The sequence below is a fragment of the Pleurodeles waltl genome, chromosome 6 (assembly GCF_031143425.1).
Source record: "Pleurodeles waltl isolate 20211129_DDA chromosome 6, aPleWal1.hap1.20221129, whole genome shotgun sequence".
Lineage (NCBI taxonomy): Eukaryota > Metazoa > Chordata > Amphibia > Caudata > Salamandridae > Pleurodeles > Pleurodeles waltl.
The window spans coordinates 56015986-56043238 of record NC_090445.1 but is presented as its reverse complement, the minus strand read 5'-3'; the positions used below and the strand labels follow the sequence as shown (position 1 = coordinate 56043238).

The window sequence follows — 27253 nt, the reverse complement described above, 5'->3', positions numbered from 1 at the left end:
TTGGCAGTGGCCAACCCGCCACACTTACAATGTGGCAGTCTGCACCGCCAGCCTGTCAAAATGACCACCTATATGTTGTTTTAATAGTATAACCCAGTGCTTTCCTATTGGCCAGCCAGCCTGACCACAGTGATAAATGACTAGATGTTTATCACTGCCAGGACATTTAAAGCATTAAACATACATGTCATGCTTTTCAAATACAATGACCTCTGCCATATGGGCATTTAGGGACAACCTTACGGGTAGCTTATAAACATTAAAAAAGGAAGGTGTAAGCCTGGCAAAAGGTTTATCTTGCCAGGTCGAAATCTGGGCAGTTTAAGACTGCCCAGATTGCATTGACAGGCGTAGAGACATGTTTAGTTTAGTGAGTAGCACCATATGTTCTGCAGCCCACTCTTAGCATAAAATATTCCAGCTCTGGGTGCATGTAGTACCATATGCTAAGTACTTTTTAGTAAATTTAATGTGCCAATTAGGTATAACCTAAATTAGTAATGTTTGAAAATGAGAGCTTAGGCATTTTAGCCCTGGTTTGCAGGGGTATAGCACGCAGAGTCTGGTGGCGATCAAAACAGGTTTAGATCAAGAAGAAAAAAACGGGGTATATACCATGCAAAAGGTGGTCATTTCCAACAAAGGCAGCTTTTGCTGGGTTCCTTTTTGCTGATATCTAATGAGTGTTGCTGGCTATTCCAGATCTGTGCATGTCAAATGATCCATGCTTATCAGGGGTGAATAGGGCCAGTGGGTTTGTTCTCTGCAATTGGTTTGTTGCTGGTGTGTGAAGGGAATTTCTGGACATTCACAGCCAGCAGGCCCTATATATCAAACTTATAGTACCCCTGGAAGTGTCAAAAAGGAATAGTCTCTACTTTACTTTTCCTCTGTCGCATCTGTAGAGGCAAAGCTGCAAAAGCAGTTAATATCATCTGTGCATGCTGAGCATCCTGATATCGGTGTCCGAGGACCTGGTATTCTCACAGTGCACCTGAAGCAGCTGGACTTAGTGCCAGAACTCAGAGTACATGATGCAACTGGTAATGCAGTGCTGAAAGATGAGCTCCATGTTGTTAATACTCTAGTGCTTAACAGGGCTACATTACAAGATTTCCATAATGTAGAATGGGTCATACCAGGGCTGTAAATATTGATTTTGACCTTTATCGACCCCATAAACTGTGTGCATACCAAGTTTTAGTCCTCACAATAGGTGCACCTGAAATTATCAAGTTCTTTTCCAACGGTCATTCCCGATTCTGGACACTTTCTCTATGAGCAGCTGGCAAATGTGAGTGGGAGCTATAGCGGTTCCTTGATGACGATGAACAGGGTATGGGCAGAGATGGTAGACTATGATGTGACCAGGATGAGAGTTTGATGCTCCACCATGCTGTGGAATGGGGTCAGGTGGAGGCCGGTAAGGTTCTCCTTCCTTTAGCTTGGCCCAAAGCCCCAGTGGTTTCTACTAAAACAACTTGGCATCATGTTCCAGCACCTGGAAATCTCAGGGATGCCATTTTACTCACTTCCTTTGGCATAATATTTTATTTAATTTGCCTTGTAGCCTGCTTTATTTTTTCCTACCCTTCCTCATTCTTGAACTGACAACACAGACCGTGAACATCCTGAGGGTGCCCATGCCAATGCCACTGCACTCTTTCCACCGGGCTGACATATTACAACATTTCCGTCGGTCAGCCTAGTGGAAACATCATAATACGACAGTGGGGAGGCCGCCGGCTTGATGGCTGCCTCACCACCGCTTTTTAAGCTCTCTGTGATGGGAGTGTTGTGTAGCCATTTTAAGTATAGCTCCATGCACGTTAGTTTAACATACTAGGCCGATGTGCACTTTGCCCTAGATATCTTTTATTCAGCTTTGTACTGTTATTTTACAATAACCAGTTTTTATTGTCTTGTTTTAATTTCTTCTATCACACTGTTTAGCTTCGTTCAGCACTGTGTTCTCAAACAATGCATTCTTGATCGCTCTGTGCTTCAGTCAAGGCTACAATCTGGTACATTGCCGGTAAACGTGGTAGAAGTTTAGTCTCCAACATTCGTAGAAACTACACATCCTTACATCGGGACATTTTCTTAGAACATTTGCTGTGTTAGTTATAAAAACACTTTCTAGTCCTAGTACACGTCAAGAGGGAGATTCCAGCCAGGGAACCTCAACTGTATGCTGAATTCCCCGTTGCAGATGCTGATGTAGAGCACAGGCCTTTGCTCAGGTATGAGGGTTGATGTCCTCCCCGGGGAACCTGAAAGGCAGGCTTAGAGCTTAACATGCTGTGCTCGAAATATAATTTAGAGAGGGAATAATCCGTCGATACTAACAGCACTATGATAGCCTTATTCTTGTGCTTCGCTCTCATCATCACTATTTTAATATTACTGTGTTGTGTAGTTCTGGTTATTGCAGTTCACACTTTGCTATCCAAAATTCAGTCGTTTTATTAAACCAATCTTTAAAACTTATACTGCCTCTATTGTCATTTATATATGAGACCGTACTGTGTAAGAGAGAACCGGTTGTAACCTGAGTGACCACGACCTCCCTGAGAAGTACTTATATGTCATGCGCTCGGCTGCCCAATTGTCTCTACCATTTGGGAGAGATGAGGCACTGCTAGTTAGCCAGAGCAAAACCTGGATTTGGAGTGACAAGTGTCATCCACCGTGGGTCAGATTCAGTTCCCCACATAGGGGACGATCTTGCTGCTCAAAATCCAGTAGTCTCATTAGGATAATGAGAGCCTACGCAACAGAAGACAATTGGAGAGTGAGCGATAAAGATGAGTTTTTGCAAAGTTAAAACTCCTCTGCTCTGTGGTGGGATCAGACTGACTGCACATAGTGTTTGTCTCAGAGAAACGTGGTAGTGGTATGTGGTTAACATGAAAAGCATTATCAGTGAAATATATGGGGAGAATGTGATAAATCTCACTGTATTATAATAATACAAACATAATGTGATTTGTTTGGTTTTTAATGAAGGAAATCTTCAAGAACCAGACCAAGAAGATACTGAATACATTTGAGCTTCTGAAGCAGTTTCTGGAGAAGGAAGAGAAACAACTTCTGAGTGAACTGGAAGAGGAACATGAAGAAAAGATGACAAAGATTCGGGAGAAACTGAGTAAACTGGAGAAGCTGCAATCTACCCACCAAGACATGATCACAGAGGTGGAAGGGAAGTGTCAGCAGCAGGACGTGGAGCTCCTGAAGGTGAGAAGTAAAGTTCTGTAGAACTAAAAGAGTAGAGTTCTTCTGAAGGAGAAAGTGTCAGCAGTAGGATGTGGAGCTACTGAAGGTTGGATTTGAACATCTGTAGATCTAGAAGAGCAGAGTTCCTCTGAGGCAAGATGTGTCAACTGCAATATAAGGGACTACTTCAACCGTTTATTTTGTTGTATGTTTTTGTTTCCATACACCACTAAACACAGCACGAGGCCCATGATAAAGTGCTTTTGCAGAAAGTGTTACATAGACAGGGAGGTTATTATTCTCCGGTTAGGGTCAATTATTAGATGCGGAAGATGAGCAGGTTCAAGTAAGGTTCAGACTCTGAGATAAAAACCAACAACCTGTTAAGAAAGAAGGGCTTTCAGTCACGTCTGAAGTTTGCCTTCTGTAAGACGGGTAAGAAGAGAGAGCTCCATAGAGATCCAAAAAGTGGGAGGGTCATCTGTACTCTTCTGTATTCTGCATTGCACCTGAATGCTCTACTTTACTGTACTATACTGCACTTGTCACCAGCACATATACAATATATCCATTCATTAAATATTTAGTTTTAAAGCATTGATTTTTATTAATAAGGATGCGCAATTGATTTTTATTAATAAGGATGGCTCAGAAACCAAAGCAAAACAGCAAATTGCCCTCCACTATAGTTAGCCCCTCCCTCAAAACATCTATAATAGCGGAAATGGTTGAGATGGCAGATGAAAAGAACAAATGCACAAAAAACTTCCACAACCTAAGTGTACTCTGGGAGGTCAAACAGAACTCCTCATCAATGACTGGAGGAGACACGAGCCCAAAGACCCTTAACCAAGACCATACAGGGATCGACCAGGTAAATGACTGAAACTGGATAATCCACACACAGACCATCTAGGTAGACAACCCACATGGGGCTACCCTTGCAGGGGTTCCAAGAAGAAAGAAAATCTCAGCCCAGGCCCAAGTCCACTAATCCGCCAGTTGCCTGTTCAACAACTCACAGTGCACGGAAAATGGGAGATATAATTGGGAACGTTCACCCACCTAAATAACTCTTAAAGGGCACAATGGACTCTGTAGAACCCTCGCAACTCCCACAAGCTGGGTTTCTCTGTCCCCCTGGGGGTTTCACAGCTCCCACACATTGGAATCCTGGCAAAACCATGCATTGAATTCACCTGGTGTGGAGAACTCCACAAGCAGGGAGGTGATAGAGCCCCTGGGAATATCAGGGTCTACACACTCAGGGGATTATACCCTGCAATATATTCCAAGCAATGACGATGTACCTGACACTCAATCAGTGTGTTATGCTCAATCGGAAGATGGATTTCTGTGTAAATAAGCACTAGGGAGGAAACGGAGTAGCTGGTGACACCATAATCAATAAGGTAGCTACATTGCCGGTTCTATTGACCAGGCTAGTAAATCAGGAACTACACAGTCCAGCACTGGTCATGGTGGAGATACTCCAACCCGAGACAGTCATGTGCAGAAGGAGGCCATGGGACATGCAGGCAGTGACTCGATGAGAGGTCCTGTTGGGAGACTTGCCGTAAGAGAATTGGATGAGCAATATAACACAATAAATCAAGGCTCCAAAAGTAACAGCGGGGACAGTGGTAATAATGAGAAGTCACAACATGCCCCCACCCCCAGCCTGTTGGGCATCCTCCGCAGAAATATTGAGGGCAGTAAGCAGTTGCAATATGAAGTTTGGACCGAAAATAGCAGGTCCTCCTGTGGCCATAGCAGGTACGCCATCAATACGTTATAATGCAATTGACCTCCAGCAGTTTAAAATACTCAAAGACCTCATTCACAACAACAAAAGAAAAAAACATGAAAATCCTTGAAAAACAGCAAAAGAAATGAGACAAATCCACAATGTACAAAATGGAATGCACAGTCAATCACAAAGACTAAACATCATAACAAATGGGAGGGTGCAGGGCGACGACAGTAGGGTTGAGGACCCTGACATCTATCCGATCTTCCATCGAAAGACAGCACTGAAGAAGTTGCCTAAACAGACCCCACAAGAAGATCAAGGCGCAAACACCCCGGGAAGTACCATTGCACTAATAAGCATCAGCCAGACCTTGCACTGAAAGGCACAAGAAAAGGAAAACCACAACCAATCCACTCATAACACTTTGCCAAAATTCTTCTCACAGGTTGTGGCCACTAAATCTAAGACAGCACATTGGAACACCAAATCTCTCCCTACATGAAAGGTAGCAGCCAGGCTAGGATGGGGAAGACCCAACAGGGATCCAGACTTTACCACTTACACCCCAATGTTGACGAAGAAAAAGATGAATATCCACCAACATCAGCAGGACTGATTTTTACCCTGGAATTAAAGTTGAGAGGGCCCTGGTTCTCTTTAAACAGTTCAAACATCCTACAGCTCCTACATAACATTCCCCCACTTTAATACCACACATGGAAGCACCTTAAATTAGTAAAATGTAAAACCTATTTCTGGATCAGTCGTAAAGAATCCACGTTAACCGAGCGGAATGACTATGCAGACTTTAAAAACATCATAGCAGAAAATTAGCAGTTCAAGGAGTGGGGCATCCTTAACAATGATGGAAAAATACCCCCACGTCTTATCAAAGAGGCAAAACTACTGTGAAGCAAAAGGCAGCAAATAGTATACTGAGAGGAAGAAAGCATATAACGACCCAGATATGGGGAATGAAAATCACTGTATGCCTAACAAGCAATAAAGAGAGCAGGTCTTCACTTGGGGCCAGATGTACGAAAAAAGCAATTTGCGACTTGCAAATTGCGAGTCCCTGCGACTCGCAATTTGCAAGTCGCAAATTGCTATGCAGTACGGTGTCTCAGACACCGACTGCAACTCGCAATGGGGTCGCAATGACCCACCTCATGAATATTCATGAGGTGGGTCGCAAATTGCGGCCCCATTGCGAGTATGGGCACTCGCTAACATGGAGGCCTGCTGACGTCAGCAGGCCTCCATGTTAGCGACCTGCTTGTCAATAAAGCAGGTTTTTTTTTTTTTTTGAAGTGTAGCCTGTTTTCCCTAAGGGAAAACGACCTGCACTACAAAAAAAAAACGAAACCTTTAGTTTCGGATTTTTCAGGGCAGGGAGTGGTCCCTTGGACCACTCCCTGCCCTGAAAAAATATTTTTGGGTGCAATCACAAACTGGAAGGGGTCCCATGGGGACCCATTCCAATTTGCGATTGGGTTACCATCCACTTGAAGTGGATGGTAACTGCGATGCCATTTGCGACCGCATATGCGGTCGCAAATGGTATTGCATCCCAATGCGACTCGCAAATAGGAAGGGAACACCCCTTCCTATTTGCGAGTCTGAAATGCATTTTGCGAGTCGGTAACGACTCGCAAAATGCATTTCTGCATTGGGATACGCGTTTTGCGACTCGCAAACGGCAATTTTTGCCGTTTGCAAGTCGCAAAACGTTTTGTACATCTGGCCCCAGATTCTCTAAACGTACACTCTAATACCCCCCACCCCACCCCAAAATGAACAGTCTAATTGGAGATGGCTATTTGCTGTCCTTATAACCAAGGGTAAGACGAGTTGCTAGTAGTAGAGGAACACTGAAAAGGGGATTAGAGCTACATAAAATATATAAGCTGGAATGTGACAGGATTAAAAATACTCTGATGAACAATACAAGCACCCTTGAATACTTGAACACAGGGGACATCTTAAGTTTTCAAGAAACATGGTCTACTCTGCCCACCTCTGTACTGGGGTACCATGCATTCCGCATAGTAGCTCAGAAAAAGAACCTGTTCGACAGACAAATTGGTGGTCTCTCCATCTTTGTGAAACTTGACCTGTGGCTAAATGCAAAGGAACTAAGTCCTATGATGTACAGGCCCTCAAACGTGAAGGCCTGGTAATGGATGGAAAAGTCATTCCCATCATGGTGGTAAATTTGTAAGTCAGTCCGCACAGGGACGAGAAAATGAACATCACTGGCCAGATTAAAAACTCACCTGTATGAACACCCAAGCCAGTAGTGCATAGTGGCTGGCGATTTTATTAAACAAAACATCTGTCAACCAGGGGGAGACCACAAGGATGCATCTCATAATTTACCAGTGGCTTGCATCAGAGAATTTGTTTTGTGCTCGCCAACCAGAAAGGCACCTCAGAGGACAAATCAAAACCCACGTTTAAAAAATATTTCAACATTGGACTTTATTTTTCTAAGCAGACATTTGCAGTGTGAATGTGAGGCATACCAAGTTCAAACTAGAACTGAACGCGACCATCATCCACTATCAGTATTGGTCAATGTGAGTTTGAAGATTCACAGGGGCTTTAACCCTGCTGGCCAACCGCATCCAACCAACATTGGTCCTCTATAAAAATAAATTAAATGGAGCCCAATCAGAAATGTCCTGTGATCGGCTCTGGGTCACAAAACGACCCTAGTAGAGAAGCACAGCGTGGAGCAACAATAAAAGAGCTACACGCAGCCCTAATATCCAATAAGCCCAAACCATACCTTGTATGCTTATGAGAGGAACGTCTTCCCCATACCCAGGAAATAAAGAGTTCTTGCAGAACTAAAACATAGAATGAAGAAGGGCCTAAACACAGAAAATGTGCTAAAAGAAGCAAGGAAAAACATAAAAAGACAGTCTTGGCTCTAAAACAAAAATGCATAGAGGAAGAGTAGGAACACATATTTTCTTTGTTGGCACCAAGAAAGTCACAGGAGTTCTGGGATTTCATTGAAGGCCTGGCAAGTAAGGAGCTCGCTGTCCCCACTGGAAAATGGGTCGATCGTGTATCAAACCTTTTGTAGACACTATCAAACTAACGGTTGCAATGGAGAACTTACTTGCCGGAGCACTAAAGGACCTTGAGGAAAATCCAGTCGTCACTGAAAAGGAGAGAGTAAAGATCCTGAAGTCTATTCTCAGGGATGGAGCCCCGGGGCTAACTGGCCTGCTGGGCAGCATCTTCAAGGAGGACATTGCACTTTGGGCACCCTACATGCATAATCTCTTTAATGAATATATCCTGCTGTCTGCCATCCCGGAATCTTGTGAAGGCTCCATCTTGCACCCAATCCTTTAAAAGAAGCTACATCACCTGAAAATTATAGGCTTATTGCGCTTCTAGAAGTAGACGGAAAAGCCTTTGCCAAGGTGCTCCTGAATGAGCTGGGGAATTGGATCAAGGATAATAACATCGTCCCATACTACCAAATGGGCTTCCGGCCAAACGCCTCAACAATGGACAGTGTGATAGCCCTCTCCTATCTGGGAGCCAAGGTCATTAAATAATCTGTGAGCCTGCACTACACTTGTTTCATTGATTATAGTACTGTGTTTGATGGAATTGATAGAAGCATATTATGGGCCAAACCTGCCGATTGGGGAATCCCAAAACAACTTCTGGCAGCCATTATAGCACTGTATACAGATACTGGGGTCCAGATTAAGATAACCCAAATCCATGTCACCTTAAAAACGCATACAAATAAAGGCTTGAAGCAGGGATAAGTCATTGCACCGATCTTGTTTAATCTGCAGACCTAGACTTGAAATTGCTGAAAGGAAATCTCTTTCCATCCAACGAAGCTAGGCCACACAAAACTCCCCATTATACAGTATGCGGACAACTTGGTGATATTTGACCATACACTCATTGGCATGAAGAGCGCACTTGGCATACTACATACCTATAACACCAACAACTCCCTGTTCACGAACACCACAAAAACTAAAGTTTTGATCTTTGGGCAAAAAGCCAAAAAACATCAGTTGGTATGGCACCTGAGCAGCTTAAACACAACCACAACATGCAAATACAATTACGTTGGCGTCTGGCTGTCTGACACAGGTAAACCCATTCTTCTTCTGAAGGCCTTGAAGAAAAAGCAGCCAAAACATTGTTTGTCCTAACTAAACTTTACCAAGAATTACAGACCTTTACAGCGAGAGGATCCAAAAAGTAACGTGGGCAAAATTGCAAACCGCTGTAAGCTGTGGGCACCTCGCTTTCGGCATGCTCACAGAGACATTAGAGCATAATGTTGCAAGGTAAGAACCTATCAAAGGTGCAGGACATAAATGAAATTAGACACATCACGGGCACTGTGGTGCTTGACAGATCCCATGAAGACGCTTCCTGTCAACCATATCCGAGAGCGGCCATGGGTAGACCAGCCCTAAGAAACATTTTGCTGACCAGGCTCCTGAAACTGCCTATATGGGAATATAGGACTCACTGGAAAACAAAGCCACTAGGGCAAAGGCAGCGCAGGTTGTACCTATACACCTCGGAATCAACAGAGCACTCAATATGCTGCTGTCCAGTGTTGCTTCCCCAAAGGCGTACTTAAATAAGATCATTATTATTTGAGCTCGGCATAAGAACATGCAAAGAGGCAGTGTTGTGACATTTTTTTCATCTGATGTCGCAATGGAGTTAGCACGGATTGGCAAGTTCTTTGGTACTGCTGGAAGGCTACTAAGTGCCAGTAGTCCATACCTGGGTACATCAAATCAAGAGGCATCAAGTACAAACTTGCTTGAATACAAATAATTTACTGGCGGGACAAAGGTTTCCTTTCATGGATAAGCATGACAACTTCCCTCACAGGCTTTACTGAGCTAAATAGTTGTACAGACTCAGTGCACAGCACATTGTACTTTGGAGCACACTTGCACTTTTTGGAAATAGCATGTTGCGCCCTTTTATTAGGAGAGTCCCTCATGCTAAGGCCTGTGCTGTTTTGATCCTCCTGTCTATCACTCCTTCCGCGGGATGTTTGTCTGAAATATAGGCAACAAGACATTGCATCAACCCTACTGGATTTATATTAGAGGATGCTCTATGTTTTAGTATGGCTCCTGGTTTTAGCCTAATGTTCTTATAATGCGGGGTTTTATCTGTTGCCTTTATGTACCCTGATGGAATGGCAAAGATTTTAATTAATAATGCAGTAAATTTACTTACATACTCATACAAAATGTTGACATTTTGCAGGAATAAACACAGTTCTATAGGAGAGTGCCCATGTCTTCTTCTTCAGCTAAGAGAGAAACATCTGTTCCAGCTGATCTGTGGTCATGCTCCGCTTTTAAAAAATGGAAGTTGTCTCTAATTCCCATGTTTCTATAACTAGTCATTATCCATTAAAGAAAGTTGTGTTTTCCCATTATTAGCTGACCCCGTGATCCATTTTGCAGCCCATATATTTCAGCAAAAATTCTCACGGAATAGCTTGTTTTTACAGCCTTAAAAAATAAATGAAATGCCTTTTCATTCCTAACACATCAAGTACGTAAACATAAAAGTATTCTGAACCTCATGGCTTCTTCAGAAGGTCCAGAATGTGCTTCCCCTATGTTGTTCAAATAGAAATTATCTAATCATTATTTTTAGTTCATCTTGCCCCCCTGTCCATTAGTCAATTGCCAGTATCTATGCTATGTCCTTTGGGCTTAATACAGTATTAGAACACATTTATGTTAAAGTAAGTATCACCACTAGCACCCAATCAGCTTGCTCCTCTCCTACTTTTATTCCAAGTTCCCAATACTGGATTTCAAACTTCAGACATCTGATTTGGGTATGGTTCTTTGTTTTGGCAGCCAAGTCATTGATTCTCCTGCCAAACAGTCTTAGGAGGGAATCTGCACCTCTTACATTTACAAAAATGTAAGATTTTTTGGTTGAGTGACAAATAATTGTCCCAGAGCACACAACCATCACCGGACCGCTCTGATCAGTCTAAAGCAACAGGAAACCTGCAGCTCTATTTTTTTACTGTAGAATTGCCATCTACTCTTTTTAAAAAAAACAATACCACATGCCACCCTAACAGGTTACTAAGCACTGCCTGTCCTCATTGCACAAGAACTCAGCTCAGGTACTTCATGACAAGCAGTAATGTTTTCTGAACAAGCAGTAATGTTTTCAAGTGGAAGCCTTACCCACCTCCACCTGAGGATTAGTGTCCATCAGAACCATTGTTGCCTCTGTTGCTGCCAGTCAGTGTTTGAGGGTCTCTCAGAAGAGCACAGTTGACTTTTCGTCACAGAATTGTATGCACAATACTGTGGACTTTGAGCTAGTCAGTGCCTCACTATTGGGAGCAGATTTGTAATTCTGTTTGTGTAACATATCGGTATCATCTTCACATCCAGTAAAGGTTCAGGAATGGTAAAAGTCAAAATCATTAAATGTTTTACATAAAAATGTGTTTATCTTAGACAATATTCCCTGGTAAATTCCATACATCTGCTTATTTCTGTAAAAATGTGGAAGAATTGACAGCTGTGAAGGCTTGAGCCTCACTTACTCATCAAGGCCCAATATTATGAAAAGTAAGAAACCAGCTCCATAACTAATTTTTTAATCTACTGAAGCTGAAAAGAAAGACCTATAATCTTCAGAGGCACTATATTGAAGTCTCATGTTGGATCTATTTTTCTGAAAAAGGTGAGACCTGCTGTAAACTCTCAAAATTCATTACTGATGGATATTTCACAGAAGGTGGTTTGAGATGGACTTTTCATGTAATGACCAACAAATTAAATCTCCGTGAAATGCAGAGAAATTGCAATTATAATGCCAATATCGTTGCCTTCTTTTGGTTGTTTTTACAATTAAAACTCTTCATATTATATGCACTATTTTTATTAAAGTAAAAGTATATTTCTGGTGTGAATTCTTGATTGGGACTATCCATGGTGAAAGGAGGTTTGAAGTCCAATAATTACAACTACTTCTGTGAGTCCCACAGGAGTGATCATTGCCTAGAGTAAACCTTGTTATGTGATGTTTAATGGTTTACGTGAGTTACAGTCCACTGGGTTATTTGTCTCATGTTGGTATGTTGACTAAATCTGTGCTACAGAGGGTTTAGAGAGCCCATATCTCATGCAGGATGCTGGAAAAATTCCAGAAAGATTTAGGATTTCATATCTGTGTTCCAAAAGATTTTGGCATTTTTGGTTCACTGGTTTTCACAGAGGTGGTTTAGCCATTCCAGTTATACAAACAGTTGTGTTATTTCAAAAGGTGCTCAGATATAAAAGAGCACGCCAGGATACCCTGCATCAATATATGGATTCTTGGCTTCAAATGTCTCTTTTCACAGCAATTAGAAGCTCTGGATCATCATTTAGCTTACACAAACTAGCTCAGGAAGCTGTTTTTTGCTTCCCAGAAAGTTTAGCGCAGTTCGCAATGCGCTTCATAAGTTATTAATAATCTGGAGTGCATTGTAAGTTTTCTGCTGTTACATTCCATTTTGTGTGGAATTCCTAGCCGCAGGGTGACTCAATATGGGCCAAAGTATTTTGTCATCAGTAGGAAACCTCTCCAACCCCAGTAGTAGCTTAGTGTGTCTTCATAAAAGAAATCCATGTCTAAAATCAGGTGGTATAAATATTTATCTCTTTACTTTGTCTCATTTTTCTCTCTAGGATGTGCAGATCATCTTGGGCAGGTATGTTATCTTTTACTCATGACAACCATGACCCAATTCTGTCAAGTTCTTGAATCCTTATCCTCACTCATATTATAGTGCACGTTTTTTTAATGATAACATTATCTAAAAGGTGGTATTTGCACATTACTGTTACATTGTAATAGCGTGTACTTGAGTATGAATCTTAAACAGCAGGTTAGGTGGGCATGTTTTAAGAAGCTCGATGAACTGAGTAGGGGTTGAGCAAGAATAATAATTTGCTGAAAGTGAGCTTCAAAGACGAGGTGTCTGGTGAGTAACACAGCAGCCTGACATCCATGAAAAACAATAACAAGCACTTGTGATTGTAGTGTCTTAGAACTGTAAGTGTTAGAACCCCGTGACACAAGGGGCGAACTTATGATGGAAATTATGTACTCAATCTGGGAGACGTCAGAGTGTGGTCTAATGGTTATTGGGATATTGAAAGTTCCGTTGAATGTTGTTCCCTGATAAGTATGTGTTCTTGTACATGCTATGGGGCTGGGGAAGATGCAGCAACCGGCGATGAGTAGGGGATACCCTCTCTGAAAAAACAGAAGTGCTCTCCCTGAGAGTTTGCAGGAAATAGCAAATAGCTTGTGCGTGCCACGTGTGCCCAAGCCACATCGAAGAAGTCTCCAGTTGGTGTTTGAGTGCAAGCACCACTCCAGCCAGTACAAGGCCTTGTGGAAAAGTTGAAAGCCCAACAAGGATGCACCAAGACTTGCCGACCAGGTTAAGGGCAAAGAAGATGCTGCGCCACAACACTGAATCATCAGTCCTGCAAAAAAAACGCTAAAGACAATGACAAGCAGTCAGCAACAACCAGACGCAAACAACAAAGTCTACTTTCCTGCCTTATGACCTCAGACTGGGCGAGGTGACTCGAGAGCCAACACAAGGGTGTGCTCAACAGGTTTTTGGTTCCCAAAGAAGCTGCCACGGACAGGGAAGGCGGAAGTCAGTGGCCTTCAGCACAGCTCAGAAGATCTTCATGATAGTGCAGATTTCATAAGGCTGCCACAAGAAATATGAAATACAATGCTTCTGCATTCTTGAAACCTCCGCCACCATTCAATCCCGCCAAAAAACTGTATATTGGCACCAGATGGCCAGACCTTGGCTGGGAATGGTAGCAGGGACACCAGTCTGTAGTTGACAAGTGTGGAAGGGTGCATGTAAGGTTTCTTCAGAAATGGAAAGTCACTTCATTGATTCTAAGGCCCTGATTTATACTTTTTGATGCTAAGCTGAGCTAACGCATGTTAGCGTCATGAAGTATACTGCCGGCTAGCGCCATCCCAAGATGCTAGCCGGGTAAGGCCCGGCTAGCGTCCTAAAAAAGGACGCTTGCCGGGTGGGGGAGGCGTAGGGGGAACAGGGGGGTTAGCGTCAAATGATAACGCTAGTATGGGCAGAGGCATAAAAATGCCTCTAACCAGACTAGCGTCATTTTCTGACGTTAAAACCCCATGGACATGACTCCTGTCTTGGAAAAGACAGGAGTCCTGCCCACCACTCCAATGGCCATGCCCAGGGGACATATGTCCCCTGGGCATGGCCATTGGGCCCAGTGCAATGTACGGGCCCAAGTTAGGCCCCCCCATGGCACTACAGAAAATAAAAAATAATACTTACCTATACTTAACTGGGATGGGGTCTCCCTCCCTCTGCTGTCCCTCTGGTGTGGGTGAGGGTATCCCTGGGGCTAGGGAAGGGCACCTGTGGGCTCTTTCCATGGTCTCAGAAAATGGAAAAAGGCCCACAGGTCCCCTAATGCCTGCCCTGACCCAGCCATTAAATAATGGTGCTAAACAAACTTAGAGACATTATTTAAGGCCCCCAACCCCCTGTGCTTGATTTTAGCACGGGGATAAATATGGCGCTAAGGCCATATCGTCATTTTTTGCCCAGGAATGCCTACCTTGCATCTGATTGACGCAAGGTAGTTTTCTACAGGCAAAAAATGACTAACTCTAATACTTTGGCGCCAGTCATGTCTAGCGCCAAAGTATATATATGGAATTAAGTTTGTGCTGAATTCGTTTTTTTTTTAAAAAATGACGCTAATTCAATGCAAACAGAGTATAAATATGCCCCTAAATGTATGGGAAGGAGGAAATGGAGGCATTCAGGAGGAGTGTAAGCATAGTGCTGATGATTTGCAATCCTCTGGAATAGGCATGGTGGGGACACTTCATGGTGGCAGCGTTTCTTTTGGGGTGAATATGGGACATGTGGTTAGCACTGGGCCTTTAGATAAGTTTGGGAGGCATTTAGCGAAGTCTCTCAGATCTGATTATGAGCTGAAGTTGCTTTTTGATTTTGTTCCTGAAGAATTGAGAGAGATTGTTCCACAGGTCCTGCAAGGGGGTTATCGAGTTGGAGGCAGGCAATGGTGAGGAGAAACTGTTCACAATGGTGAAGATGTATTTGGTTCTGTTGGTGCTAGAATCTATGCGGTATGTCAGCACAGCTCGTTTGGTGGTAGCATCATAGGCAAATTTGAACATGCTTCTGTCTGCATTGTCCTGGTTCATTATCCATTTGCACTTCAGTTGGATGCAGAGACATAACATCAGTCTGTGTTCCAAGGTGTACTATCTGCCTGTCGGTCTAAATCTTGTATTGCTGTCTTTGAAAGGGGATAAGGAAGTTGGTGGAGGAGGTGATCAAGTTGTTGAAATTCTTGATGGTTTTGGGGAGGCTGACCTGAACCTCAAGAGTCAAACCCCAGCTGTCACCAAGGTCACTCGGTTTTACCATGGAGACTGATTTTACCATCAAGAAACACATTACCAAGGAAACCAAGACAACTTGGTACCAGCTTTCCCTACTTAAGAAAATGAAACCATTCCTCTGAGAAACCTCACCACCTCCTGACCCTCACATCCAGGATTGGCGACAAAGAATGCCTAAAAAAAAAAAAGGGGGGAAAAAGCCCAAGGAATCAGGCTTTCTCCATCTGTGAACCAAGTTCTAGCAAAAGAACTCATATCCATCAGACCCATTCCAAATTAAACAAGCATTTACAATGCAACGGGCCTCGCGTTTGCTCATGTTAGAGCTGATCGCGTTGTTAACTCCTAACCCGACTTTTCACCTATCGGGCAAAAGTGCATTTATGTACATAACCCGAAAAAGTGAAATTAACTATGTAAAGCGCTCGACTTCTGCCAAGCGAGATCGCGCTCGTAAATTAGAGAAAAAGAAGTCCACGAGCCCGATAGAAAACAGCGAGCCTCGCATGTTTTTTCTGTACTTGGTCGCTGCGCTCGAGGAGGGCTAGCCACCGGAAAAGGCATGACGTATGCGTGCCTTCGACTAATGAAAGCAAGCAGATTTTATTAGTCAAGCCCACAAACCAATAAAAAACACTGACGTGAAGTTGACAGGGCTCCGAGTCCTTTTCTAAATACTAAAGCGTCTCGCTGCGATACGCATGCGCGAGCGCATACAACGCAGGCTCGGCCCTAAAAATACCTGAAGAGACCTTTCTTTAGAGAAAACTATATCGTGACACAGTAACTGTTCACGTCGACTTTCAAAACCCTCCACTTCCAATCACTTCTTAACTGTACCTTTCCCATTTCTCCTGTATTGTGCTCTACTGTCTTTTGTCTAGGTTTGTATGATCCAAAAACTGCATACATATTTAAAGTAGTTTAGAGTGCAACTGACAATGTATTGTCATGGTTTCAAGTTTATGTGCAAAACATAGTGCTGTAAGTGTCTTTTTCTGACATTGGAGATGTCAGCACTGTAACCCGTCCCCCACATAGTACAGCTCACTCCTGAAGTTCAAGCACCCCATGTAATTCATCAAGTCACACAGAGCTATGGCGATGCACTTTCCTCCCGACCAGCAATAACCTGCAGTATTCAATTTCATTCTCTGGACAAACTTCTACTTTTGTCAATTAGCTCAATTCTAAACAGACACTAACAATCATGTACACACATGCAGGCACACACTGATGTGTGCATACACATACTAACACACACATAGCATACACATTCATGAAAGCGCATGTTCTCCATTCAGGATATCTCGACTCCAAGTAACATGCTTACTTTTACCAGCTCAATGGTACTCATTTTACCCACCTTAAATAAGTAGCCATGTTTTAAGAAGTTAATTGATCTAACATGGTTTGCACAAGACTGAGTTGGAAGCAATGTGCTTCAAATCTCAGCAGATACCTGCTAAAGCATACAGTAGTGTGCCATCCACTATGACAATATGAAGTGCCCATGACCAACCTAGCAATTGGTGAACACGGATTGTTGATTTTTCCTGTAAATGATGTACAGATCATTAGATACTATAGGCTTATCCATAGGGTGTAAGTGCACTTGACGCAAAAATATGTCTTTGCAGATTGTTTCTAGTAACGGCACAAGCTGCAGAATTCTGTAGTCCCTCTGGTATCTTCACATGTCCAGGAAGCCTCATGTAGATATCTTTTGTTAATCTAAAATAGACTTTAGCAAAATTAAGACAAGTGGACTTGTTGTGAATACTTTGTGTGGGCAATGAAGTTGTGGTGATTAAGACTGCTTTCTGCCAAGGTTGAGCCCAATGAAGATGATTCTGGTGTTTGCACTCTAATAAGACCTCACTTGTTAATGGATTTCAATTCCACATGAAATAGCCCACAAAAATAATGACTATTGTAGTGTCTCCAAAAAACAGCTACATTACTGTGCAGACTCCCTCCTATCTCAACTACTCTGAGATTTCTTATCCCTGTGTTTTTTTAAATAACATAAACACTATACGTTGGATTCTTGCTTCTGAGTGAGATATCTTAGAGTAGTGTACTCTATTCTCAGAGTACACTCGTAGAGATGTTTTGTGGCTCTCATAATGTTTTGCCTGGGAAGGTGGGAAACTGGGGAGTAATGACTGCCTCCTTTTCCTTCTAGTAACTTTTCAATGCAAATCTTGCGTTTACCCCTACGGTCTCTTTCACAGTAGGAGTGAAACTCAGTAATAAAAATGGATCTCCTCTTTTTCATAAGGAGGTCTCAATCCATTACTATGTAAAACATTGATCCACTGCCCAAGCCCCAATTATGGGGGCTATCACAGTGATCAATTTTTCCCCCCACTGCGTTTCAATTTTTAACACCCTGCCACACCGAAGTCAAAATTATCAAATAAATTGAAACTTATTTCACAAACTTATGACACTCAGTTTGTGTTTATCTGGTATGCCCAACAATTCAAAAGCTATTCTTAACTCTGTACTTACTACCACTCAAAACCGAATTACAAAATATTTGTTGAAGCTCAACCATTCAAAAACTGACATTTTTATTATCTATAAAAAGAAAATGACAACTCCCACTGACCTTCTCCTTGGACAGTTGCCACACTGCGGATCACTTACAATTTTGAAAACAACAACATTTTGTGACAAAAACAGTGTAGCAAAAGTATTTTTTATTAAAATATTGTTTCAATGTATCTTTTTACACTATTATCGTTATAAAACATCCAAAAATATAGTTTCTCTTTCTCTCTCTCTCTCTATATATATATATATATATATATATATATATATATATATATATATATCCCAAAAGACAATTCTTCCCATTTTCAGGTTGAATAACGAGCCACACCAAATGCTGCTGCGTTTGTCAATTTATTCCATTAGCAGAGATAAAGACAATGCATTTCGACCTCATACGAGATCTTGATAAATATTTTAAAGTACTAAATAGTTTCATACATAAGATTAATATGATGGTTGCAATTACCTAATTAAATAAATCTCACTAATGTATATTAGTACATATAAATATATACTTGTATAAAGACACACACGTGTGTGTGTGTGTGTATATATATATTTATTTATTTATAGGTCTGTATATAGGTGTGTATGTTTAGCTTGGTACTGAGCAATCAGGCTTAACTTACAAGGCAATGTGTAAAGTATTTGTGCATGCAATAACACAGTATAACACCACAAAAATACACCACACAGTGTTTAGAAAAATATAGAATATTTATCTGGTTAAATGCAGGTCAAAACGAACAAGATTTGATAAGTACACGTTGAGATATCTCTTTAGAAAATGAAAAAGTCTTTAGTTCTTAAAAAGCAACAAGTGTCTCTTGCAAGCACAAAGTACCTGGTTTGCATTGAAATTATCCGCAAGGGGCTGCAGAGGAGGAGATGGGTGGAAAACAGGGAGGTGTGCGTCGGTTTCTCCGGGCACACACAGTTGATGCGTCAATTTTCAATGCAGGGAAGGCTTTGCGTCGATTTCCGGCATGCTGACTTGGATCCTCCTCAGGTTGCGGGGTATTTGGACACCCCATGGACGTTGCAGAGAAATCCTGGGTGTGCAGGATGAAGTCACAGGAGCTGCGTCGATCCCGTGGGCGATGCAGGGAAATTTCTGTCACACGGCAGGCGCTGCTTCGATTCTTACCAGGAAGTCGGCCTGCATTGTTCTGGCTCGGCTATGGGACGATCCACTGGGCCATGCGTCGAAGTTCCGGTTGCAATGCTGGCGCTGCGTTGATCTCCCCTCAGGGGGCCAGGCTGCATCATTCCGGTTTGGCATGCGTGATTTTCTCACCGCGATGCAGGCTGTGCGTCGTTTCTGGGAGGCTGTGCATCAAATTTTCACCACACATGGAGTTCTTTGCAGGATGAAGTCTTTTCAGTCCTGAAACTTCAAGGAACAGGAGGCAAGCTCTATCCAAGCCCTTGAAGAGCACTTCTTCAGCAGAGTCAAAGGGCAGAAAGGCAGCTGAGCAACAGCAGGGCAGCAGTCCTTTGCAGAAAAGCAGTCAGGAGAGTCCTTTGGGCAGCCAGGCCGTTCCTCTTGACAGGTTGCAGGTACAGGTCCAGACGTGTCTGAGTTGGTAGCGTCAGGGACCCTGCTTAAATACCCAAATGTGCCTTTGAAATCGGGGAGACTTCAAAGAGTGGCTTAGAAGTGCACAAGGTTCCCTTTCAGTTTCATCCTGTCTGCCAGGGTCCCAGTAGGGGGTTTGGCAGTCTATTGTGTGAGGGCAGGCCACTGTCCTTTGACATGTAAGTGTCAAGCCCTCCACGCTCCCAGCCCAGGAAGACCCATTCAGTATGCATATGTGTGCAGGTGTGACTGAGCATCTTGTGTTTGGGGTTATCTGAGTAAAATGCACAAGGTAGCTGTCAAGTAACCCAGCCAGATGTGGATTGTAAGGCACAGAAGGATTTAAGTGCAGAGAAATGCTCACTTTCTAAAGGTGGCAGTTGTAAAATAGTAATATGAAATCCAACTTCACCCGTCAGCAGATTTTGTATTACCATTCTGGCCATACTAAATATGACCTTGTTACTCCTTTCAGATCAGAATCTACCACTCAAACAGTATATGAGGGTAGCCCTAATGTTAGCCTATGAAAAGAGCAGGCCTCACAATAGTGGAAAACAAATTTAGGAGTTTTACACTACCAGGACATATAAACTACACAGGTACATGTCCTGCCTTTTACCTACATAGCACCCTGCCCTATGGGCTACCAAGGGCATGCCTTAGGGATGACTTGTATGTAGAAAAAGGGGAGTTTTAAGGCTTGGCAAGTACTTTTAAATGCCAAGTCGATGTGTCAGTGAAACTGCTCACACAGGCCTTGCAATGGCAGGCCTGAGGCATGGTTAAGGGGCTACTTATGTGGATGGCACAATCAGTGCTGCAGGCCCACTAGTAGCATTAAATCTACAGACCCTGGGAACATGTAGTGCACTTTACTGGGGACATACGAGTAGATAAGATAAGCCAATCGGGTATGAACCAATGTCACCATGTTTTAAGGGAGAGAGCATATGCACTTTAGCACTGGTTAGCAGTGGTAAAGTGTGCAGAGTCCTAAAACCAGCAAAAACAGTATCTAAAAAGTGGAGGGAGGCAGGCAGGCAAAAAGTTAGGGGTAACTGCCCTAAGGCTGTCAGGTCTAACACGTAGGCAGTGCGATCTCGCTGAGCAGTAACTGAGCACTTCGCATGACATCGACACTGTTTTGTGGATAATTGGACTTTTACCAATCCATTTCACTGTGAGCGAACTTCTGTTTCCTTTTGTGTGTCTGCTTTGCGCTCATTGCGTCCATCGGCTTGCTTATGTGAAACTGTTTTACTTTTCAGTTTATGTGGCAAGAAAAGTCCGATTAGGGGTTTAAAACGCTAATAGCTCTAATTCGTTCTGCCTTGTGATGGGGAAAGCTGCCCTAGCTGTAACTGTTCTCTTAATGCAAAAAGCTAGCACTGTTTCTGCCTAATGTATTCCCATTCTACGAAGAATATGTTTTCCAGTGCTGTTTCTTTATCTCATGAAAATAGGATATATTGAATTCAGTTTCATAACATGCCCTTTTGTCAAACCTGATACTTACTCACTTGCTTCAGAAGCCGTGAAAGAGTTTAAATGATAAGCTGTGTCAGCATGGCAATGTCTCTCTTAATGTCTACTTAAGATGGCTGTAAACAGTAACACATTTCCTTGTCACATCACATGGGTTTGTCTATTGATCAGCGTTGGTATTTTTGACTCTTCTCAAATGGACTCAGTTGTCACTCGTCAAAATATGTCTACCAAAGTTTCCAAAAGATTTTCAATTATGTCTCAGTGGTTGAGGATTGTCAATACCTTTCCAAAATTAAGGCCCTCATTATGACATTGGCGGGCAGCTGACCGCCACGCCGGCGATGGCTGTAGTACCGTCACCAGGCTGGGGGTGAAGACCACCAAATTTTTACCATGGCGGTGATCCCTCCCATAGACAGTCAATGTACCACCCGCACCGCCAGTTCAGTCCGTCCACCGCCCACAGCAGTAGGCATCTTCAGACAGGTGGTAGACAACGACCCACCCCGCATATTATGACCTAGCAGACCGCCAGGATTTCCAGGGCGGGACCACCGCCACCAAAAGCCTGGCAGAAACACATCATATCAAAGGAGACACTCACCTCCAGGGACACAGAGGAGTCTGCAGCCGATGTTGGAAGTCTTTCCGATGCTGTACCACACAATGGCAGTCCAGGAGCACCTACGGCAACGAAGACGACTACGACGGTGAATACAGCCGCCTAGTACACATGGGAGGAAGGGGAGAGTGACACACACGCACAACACACGCACAACACACGCACAACACACACCATACACACTCCGAGAACCATATGCAGAGTTAATCAACAACATCAATCTAACCCAGGAGCAAAGAAAGCCAGGACATATGCCTCTGGTCCAACCACTGTAATTATGTGGGAACAGAGACCTAATAAAAATATATATATACATACATACAGGTCAACGTCCAAGGCCCAACTTGACTCCTGACAGCCCAAGTCACTCCACTGGGCAGGGGCATCATGGTGATGGTAGCCAGGCACCTCAGGGGGCAGGTGGGGTGGAGTGGGTGTGAGGGGGGGGGGGGGTCTTCTTCGAAGGAGGGGTCCTTAGACTTGGGTTTGGGAGGAGGTGGGTTTTTACTCTTTTTGTTTAGGAGGCGGAGGAGTGGGCTTGGGGCAGAGGGCCGGAGTGTCACTCTTGTGCCCCTTAGTGGCAGGTGTAGCTTTAGGGGGAGGAACAGGAGTGGACTGGGAGCTGGAGGTACTGGGCTGGGGGAGAGGGATCTTTCTCTTACAGGCAGGAGGGGGGAAGGAGGAGGGAAGAGAGGGTTTGGGAGTGGAGGTAGAGGGAGTGGTTGTAGGAGGAGTAGGTGTGCTGGACTTGGGTGCAGGTGCATGGACAGTGTGCGTGTGTGAGGTGGATGGCTGTTAAGTGTCTGAGTTGGAGCGTTTATGTGTAATTGGAAGGAGGCAGACAGGATGGGAGACGAAAAAGGACGTGTGAATGTATGTTGTGGTGGTGACTGCGCATTGTGGTCTGTGGGGTGCTTGTCTGCTGTTGTGGTGACTGTGGGCAAGACTGAACAGGTGGCAGGATCTGGGACTGATGATGCAGTGCCACAGGTGTGAGTATTGATGTGAATGTGAGGGGGGAAGAGGAGGAGGGGGAGACAGTGGAGGCAGTGGCTACTGTTGTATGTTCATCTGTGTATGTGTGCGCTTGTGAAGTGTGGTGCCTGTGCAAGTCCTGTTTGTGTTCGTGGGATGGGTAGTGGGAGAGGGCTTTGGGACTGGGAAGTGGTAGTTGGAGGGGGGACTGAAGAACCAGGTACACTGGCTGCCGTCAAAGAGGAAGCCAGAGCCTGAAATTATCTCTGTAGGGCAGACAAGCCACCGTGAATGCCCTCCAGGTAGGCATTGCATTGCTGCATCTGGGATGCCAGCCCCTGGATGGCATTCACTATGGTTGAGTGCCCTACAGAGATGGATCTCAGGAGGTTAATAGCCTCCTCAGTGAGGTCAGCAGGGCTGACTGGGACAGGGCCTGGACTGCCTGGGGCGAAGAAGACGCCCACCCATCTTGGGTGAGCGGGCATGGGCAACTGGGTGGGGGGCTACTGGGAGGGCGGTGCTGGTACGGGGTTGGCGGAAGATATTGTAGCTGGGGTGGTCACAGAGGGGTCTGCTACCACCAGGGAGCTTTCATCGGAGGAGGACTCTGAGTCAGATGTTGTTGCTCCTGTCTCCCCCGTGGTGCTCCCCTCGCCCACCAACCCACTGTCCCTCGGTGTCAGTGGACTCTGCCTCCTGGGTCCCATGGGCTGCAGTTCCCCCACTTGCTGGTACCCCCGCTCCTTCGCCAGATGATGCTAATGCACACAAGGACAGGATGAGAAAAGGAGAGAGGGTGGGGGAGAAAGAAAGGGAGCACAGGATCAATCACAGCATCAACAGCACATATGGCATACACATCACAATCACTCACTGGGACTAACACTGTGCAATATGGACCACAATGACAAACCATTACCTGGTACAACAGCATCTGCACACCTACTGAGACTCACTAAGCCATATCTGCCATGGTATGCTAGCTTCTTACCAAAACCAAATATACATACCTCCCTACATTGTTAAGCAGGACCACACAGAATAGCTAAACCAGCCTATTGGGCCACCACTAACTAGAACCTTGCACCCAAACCCCAGCCAGGCAACAAAAACAAAATACCACACAGTCTGTACTCACCCCCTTGTGGCTGCTGTGCTGCTCTTAAGTGCCCATCCAACTCCGGATTGGCTACTGCCAGTATGCAGGCCATTAGGGGGGTAAGGGTCGGACCGGCACCCCTCCCTCGTTGAGAGGCCGTCCCCAGCTGGGCCTCTGCGGTCTTCCAGGCCCAGCATCTCAGGTCCTCCCACTGTTTCCTGCAGTGGGTGCTCTGCTGGCTATGGACCCCCAGGGTCCGCACGTCCTTGGCGATGGCACGCCACAACCGGTTTTTTTTTTATGGGCGCTGACCTGCAGAGAAGACACCGACAGAAGGACACCATGAACTCAACACTCCATTCTGTAACACAAATGGCTTACATACTGCATATGACCCACATTAAGCACACACATGACCCGTACCTCTGCATACACATTGCATGCAGCCAAACCCCCCCCCCCCCCAAAATGACACACTGACAGCACACATACATCTTCATACAGCCGTGTTGCATCCACCGTACCCATGATCTACTCACCTGTTGGTCTGGAGGCCCATACAACTGCCCAGACAGGGGCAGGACCCCATTCACAAGCATCTCCAGCACCTCAGTGTGAAGGCTGGGGCCCTTTCCCCTGTAGCACGGGCCATCGCAGGTTCGAGACACAGGACACAGCAGCACACGCAATGGGGATGTTGACCCGGATAGAGTCAGGAATCAAGTGAAGTGGTAAAGAGAAAATGGCAGTCACGTCCGTGACGATGAACACCGTCACCACCGGCGTTGATCACCATTGGTTCCTGTATTCCCTTGAGCTCCATGATAGCCAATGAGGAGTTGCACGGTGGTGCAGATCGCCTTTCGCCATGACGCCAAATGCCGCCGGAGTGAGGTCACTTCCACCTGTCCCTGCATACAGGACAGGCGGTTATCATTTCCTTATGTTAGTACTGATGTTGGACACATATATATGCATCATAGGTATTGATTGTACACACCAATACAATTCCAGTCTTCTTCATACATACATGCTCTGTGTATTGTGATATTGTGTGTCCATACTTCCTGTATTCACACATATCATGTTTGGCTCACTTGGATATCAACCACTGCGGAAGAAGAGGAGGAGGAGGCAAGCACCTGTGTACAAATCCCTTGTGGACTTGGCTACACTGGAGAACCGGCACATCATACTCACCTATCGTCTGGACAGGGCCACAATTTCTGAGCTGTGTCAACAATTGGAGCCAGATCGGTTTCCTGCTATCCGTAGCACTACAGCAATTCCCCCTGTAGTGCAGGTACTGTCAGTGCTTCACTTTCTGTCAAGTGGTTCATTCCAGGTGACTGTGGGCTTCGCTGCAGGAATGTCACAGGCAATGTTTTCGATTGTGCTTGGAAGGGTTTTGGCTGCCTTGCTCAAACACATGAGCAGCTACATCTCATTCCCCCAGAGTGAAGATTTTCCCACTGTGAAGGCTGAATTCTATGCAATGGGACACATACCACATGTGATTGGGGCTATTGATGGGACCCATATTGCCTTGGTCCCTCCAAGGGCAAATGAGCAGGTCTACAGGAATAGGAAGAGTTACCACTCTCTAAATGTCCAGATGGTGTGCCTTGCTGATCAATACATCTCCCATGTCACTGCTAAGTTTCATGGATCTGTGCATGATGCCTATGTATTGAGCTATAGCAGCGTCCCAGTGGTGATGGCACAACTGCAGAGGCACAGAGTGTGGCTCATAGGTGAGCTTGAGTCTTCACACAGTGTATGTCAGTTTATGCCAACTGGAGTTTTACTCCATGCCATTGTACATGAGTAATGTGTGTCCCTCACTATTTCCAGGTGGCTCAGGATACCCAAACTTGTCCTGGCTGTTGACCCCTGTGAGGAATCCGAGAACAGGGGCAGAAAATCAGTACAATGAAGGACATGGCCGTACCAGAAGGGTTGTAGAACGCACATTTGGTCTACTGAAAGCCAGGTTCCGGTGCCTCCATTTAACAGGTGGATCATTATGCTACACCCCTAGGAAGGTCTGCCAGATAGTGGTGATGGTGGCTTGCTGTATGCTGCACAATTTGGCCCTCAGACGCTATGTGCTCTACGTGCAGGAGAAGGGGTAGACAATGAACCTGTGGCAGCAGAGGACAGTGAAGACGGTGATGAGGAGGAGGATGTGGACAACAGGACACATCATACAGCAGTAATTCCAATGACACACAGGTAAGACTGTAATATTGTTCATATCTCCAGTTCAGTTAAGTGCTGTGTGCTAGCTTAATTGTGCCAATCACTAGCTTTTCATTTCAATTGACCGGCACTTATGCCTTCACTTTTTGCAGATGTTGGTGTGGTCACAGCTGTGTACTGTTGTTTGGCCGTGTGTTTGTTTGTTTGCTAGTGTTTTCACTGTTAAACCTTCCTAGTGATGGAACATTCAAGTTTCTCTCCAATCATATGTGTGCGTTGACTGTCAGAGGTATGTCTGCAGTATTACAGTAAGGAGTCACCCATGGCCTAAAGCTTATAGTCACAGACCCTCACACTGAAAGTTGAGAGTTCTACTCCAGGCATGTCTGTGGTAATTTTCCTTCTTTAGTGTCTTATAAACTTGTAAGGTTAAAGGTTCATACTGAAATGTGATCTCACTCTTTTCAACTGACAATATATTTTTCTTTTCAATATGTCCAGAAATGTCTCATTTTAAGTATATCATTCACCAAAGCCTAAAGAATTCTCTTTTTCTCTCTCTTGTTGAATCTTTCTTCCACTCACAAACCCACTGAGACCTTACGTACCCACTTACAGACCCACTCAGACACTCACGCACCCACTCAAGCTCCCACACACCCAGTCACAGACCCACTGAAACCCTCATGCACCCACTCACAGAGACACTGATGCACCCACTCTCACACCCAGACAGAACCTCGCAGACCCACTGTCACCCCAGATACACCCTCTCACACCCAGAGAGACAGGCTGCGGCCAACTTCTGCTGTGCACAGTGTGGGGTTGGGTGGTTAGGGGGGGTTGGCTGCAGGGTCTGGCAACATAACAGGCCCTGCAGCCAACCACTGCCACTCACGGCCAAAGGCTGTGCACGGTGATGGTTGGATTAACGCATAGTAATGAAAATGACTTAGCATGACAACTCACTGAAAAAGCCAAAGGTTACAGAAACATTATAGTTAGGAAATGGAATTTAAAAAAAACATAGAAATTCACTTAAAAAATGATATAGGGACGTCATAGTTAGGCTCATATTTTAAACGTACCGAACCATAGAAATTCACCTGTTATAGTTAGAGGTATCTCAAGTAACTATGGACCAGATGTACGTACCTTTTTTTTTCTTTCATTTTGGTATGTACAGTCCCTATTCTGCAATTCGGTAATTTATTTACTGAATCGCAAAATAGGTTTGGGAGTCACAAT

General features: G+C 44.4%; 1 protein-coding gene across 2 annotated transcripts in view; it reads left to right on the top strand.

The window, feature by feature from the left end:
• The window catches only part of LOC138299186 (E3 ubiquitin-protein ligase TRIM39-like), a 109951-nt gene that overhangs the window by 11676 nt on the left and 71022 nt on the right, over positions 1 to 27253 (top strand). For both annotated transcript variants that reach the window (XM_069237281.1, XM_069237283.1), the window contains exons 3-4: positions 3010 to 3240; positions 12706 to 12728. In XM_069237281.1, the coding sequence (XP_069093382.1) occupies positions 3010 to 3240; positions 12706 to 12728 (254 nt within the window). The remainder of the gene's footprint in view (positions 1 to 3009; positions 3241 to 12705; positions 12729 to 27253) is intronic.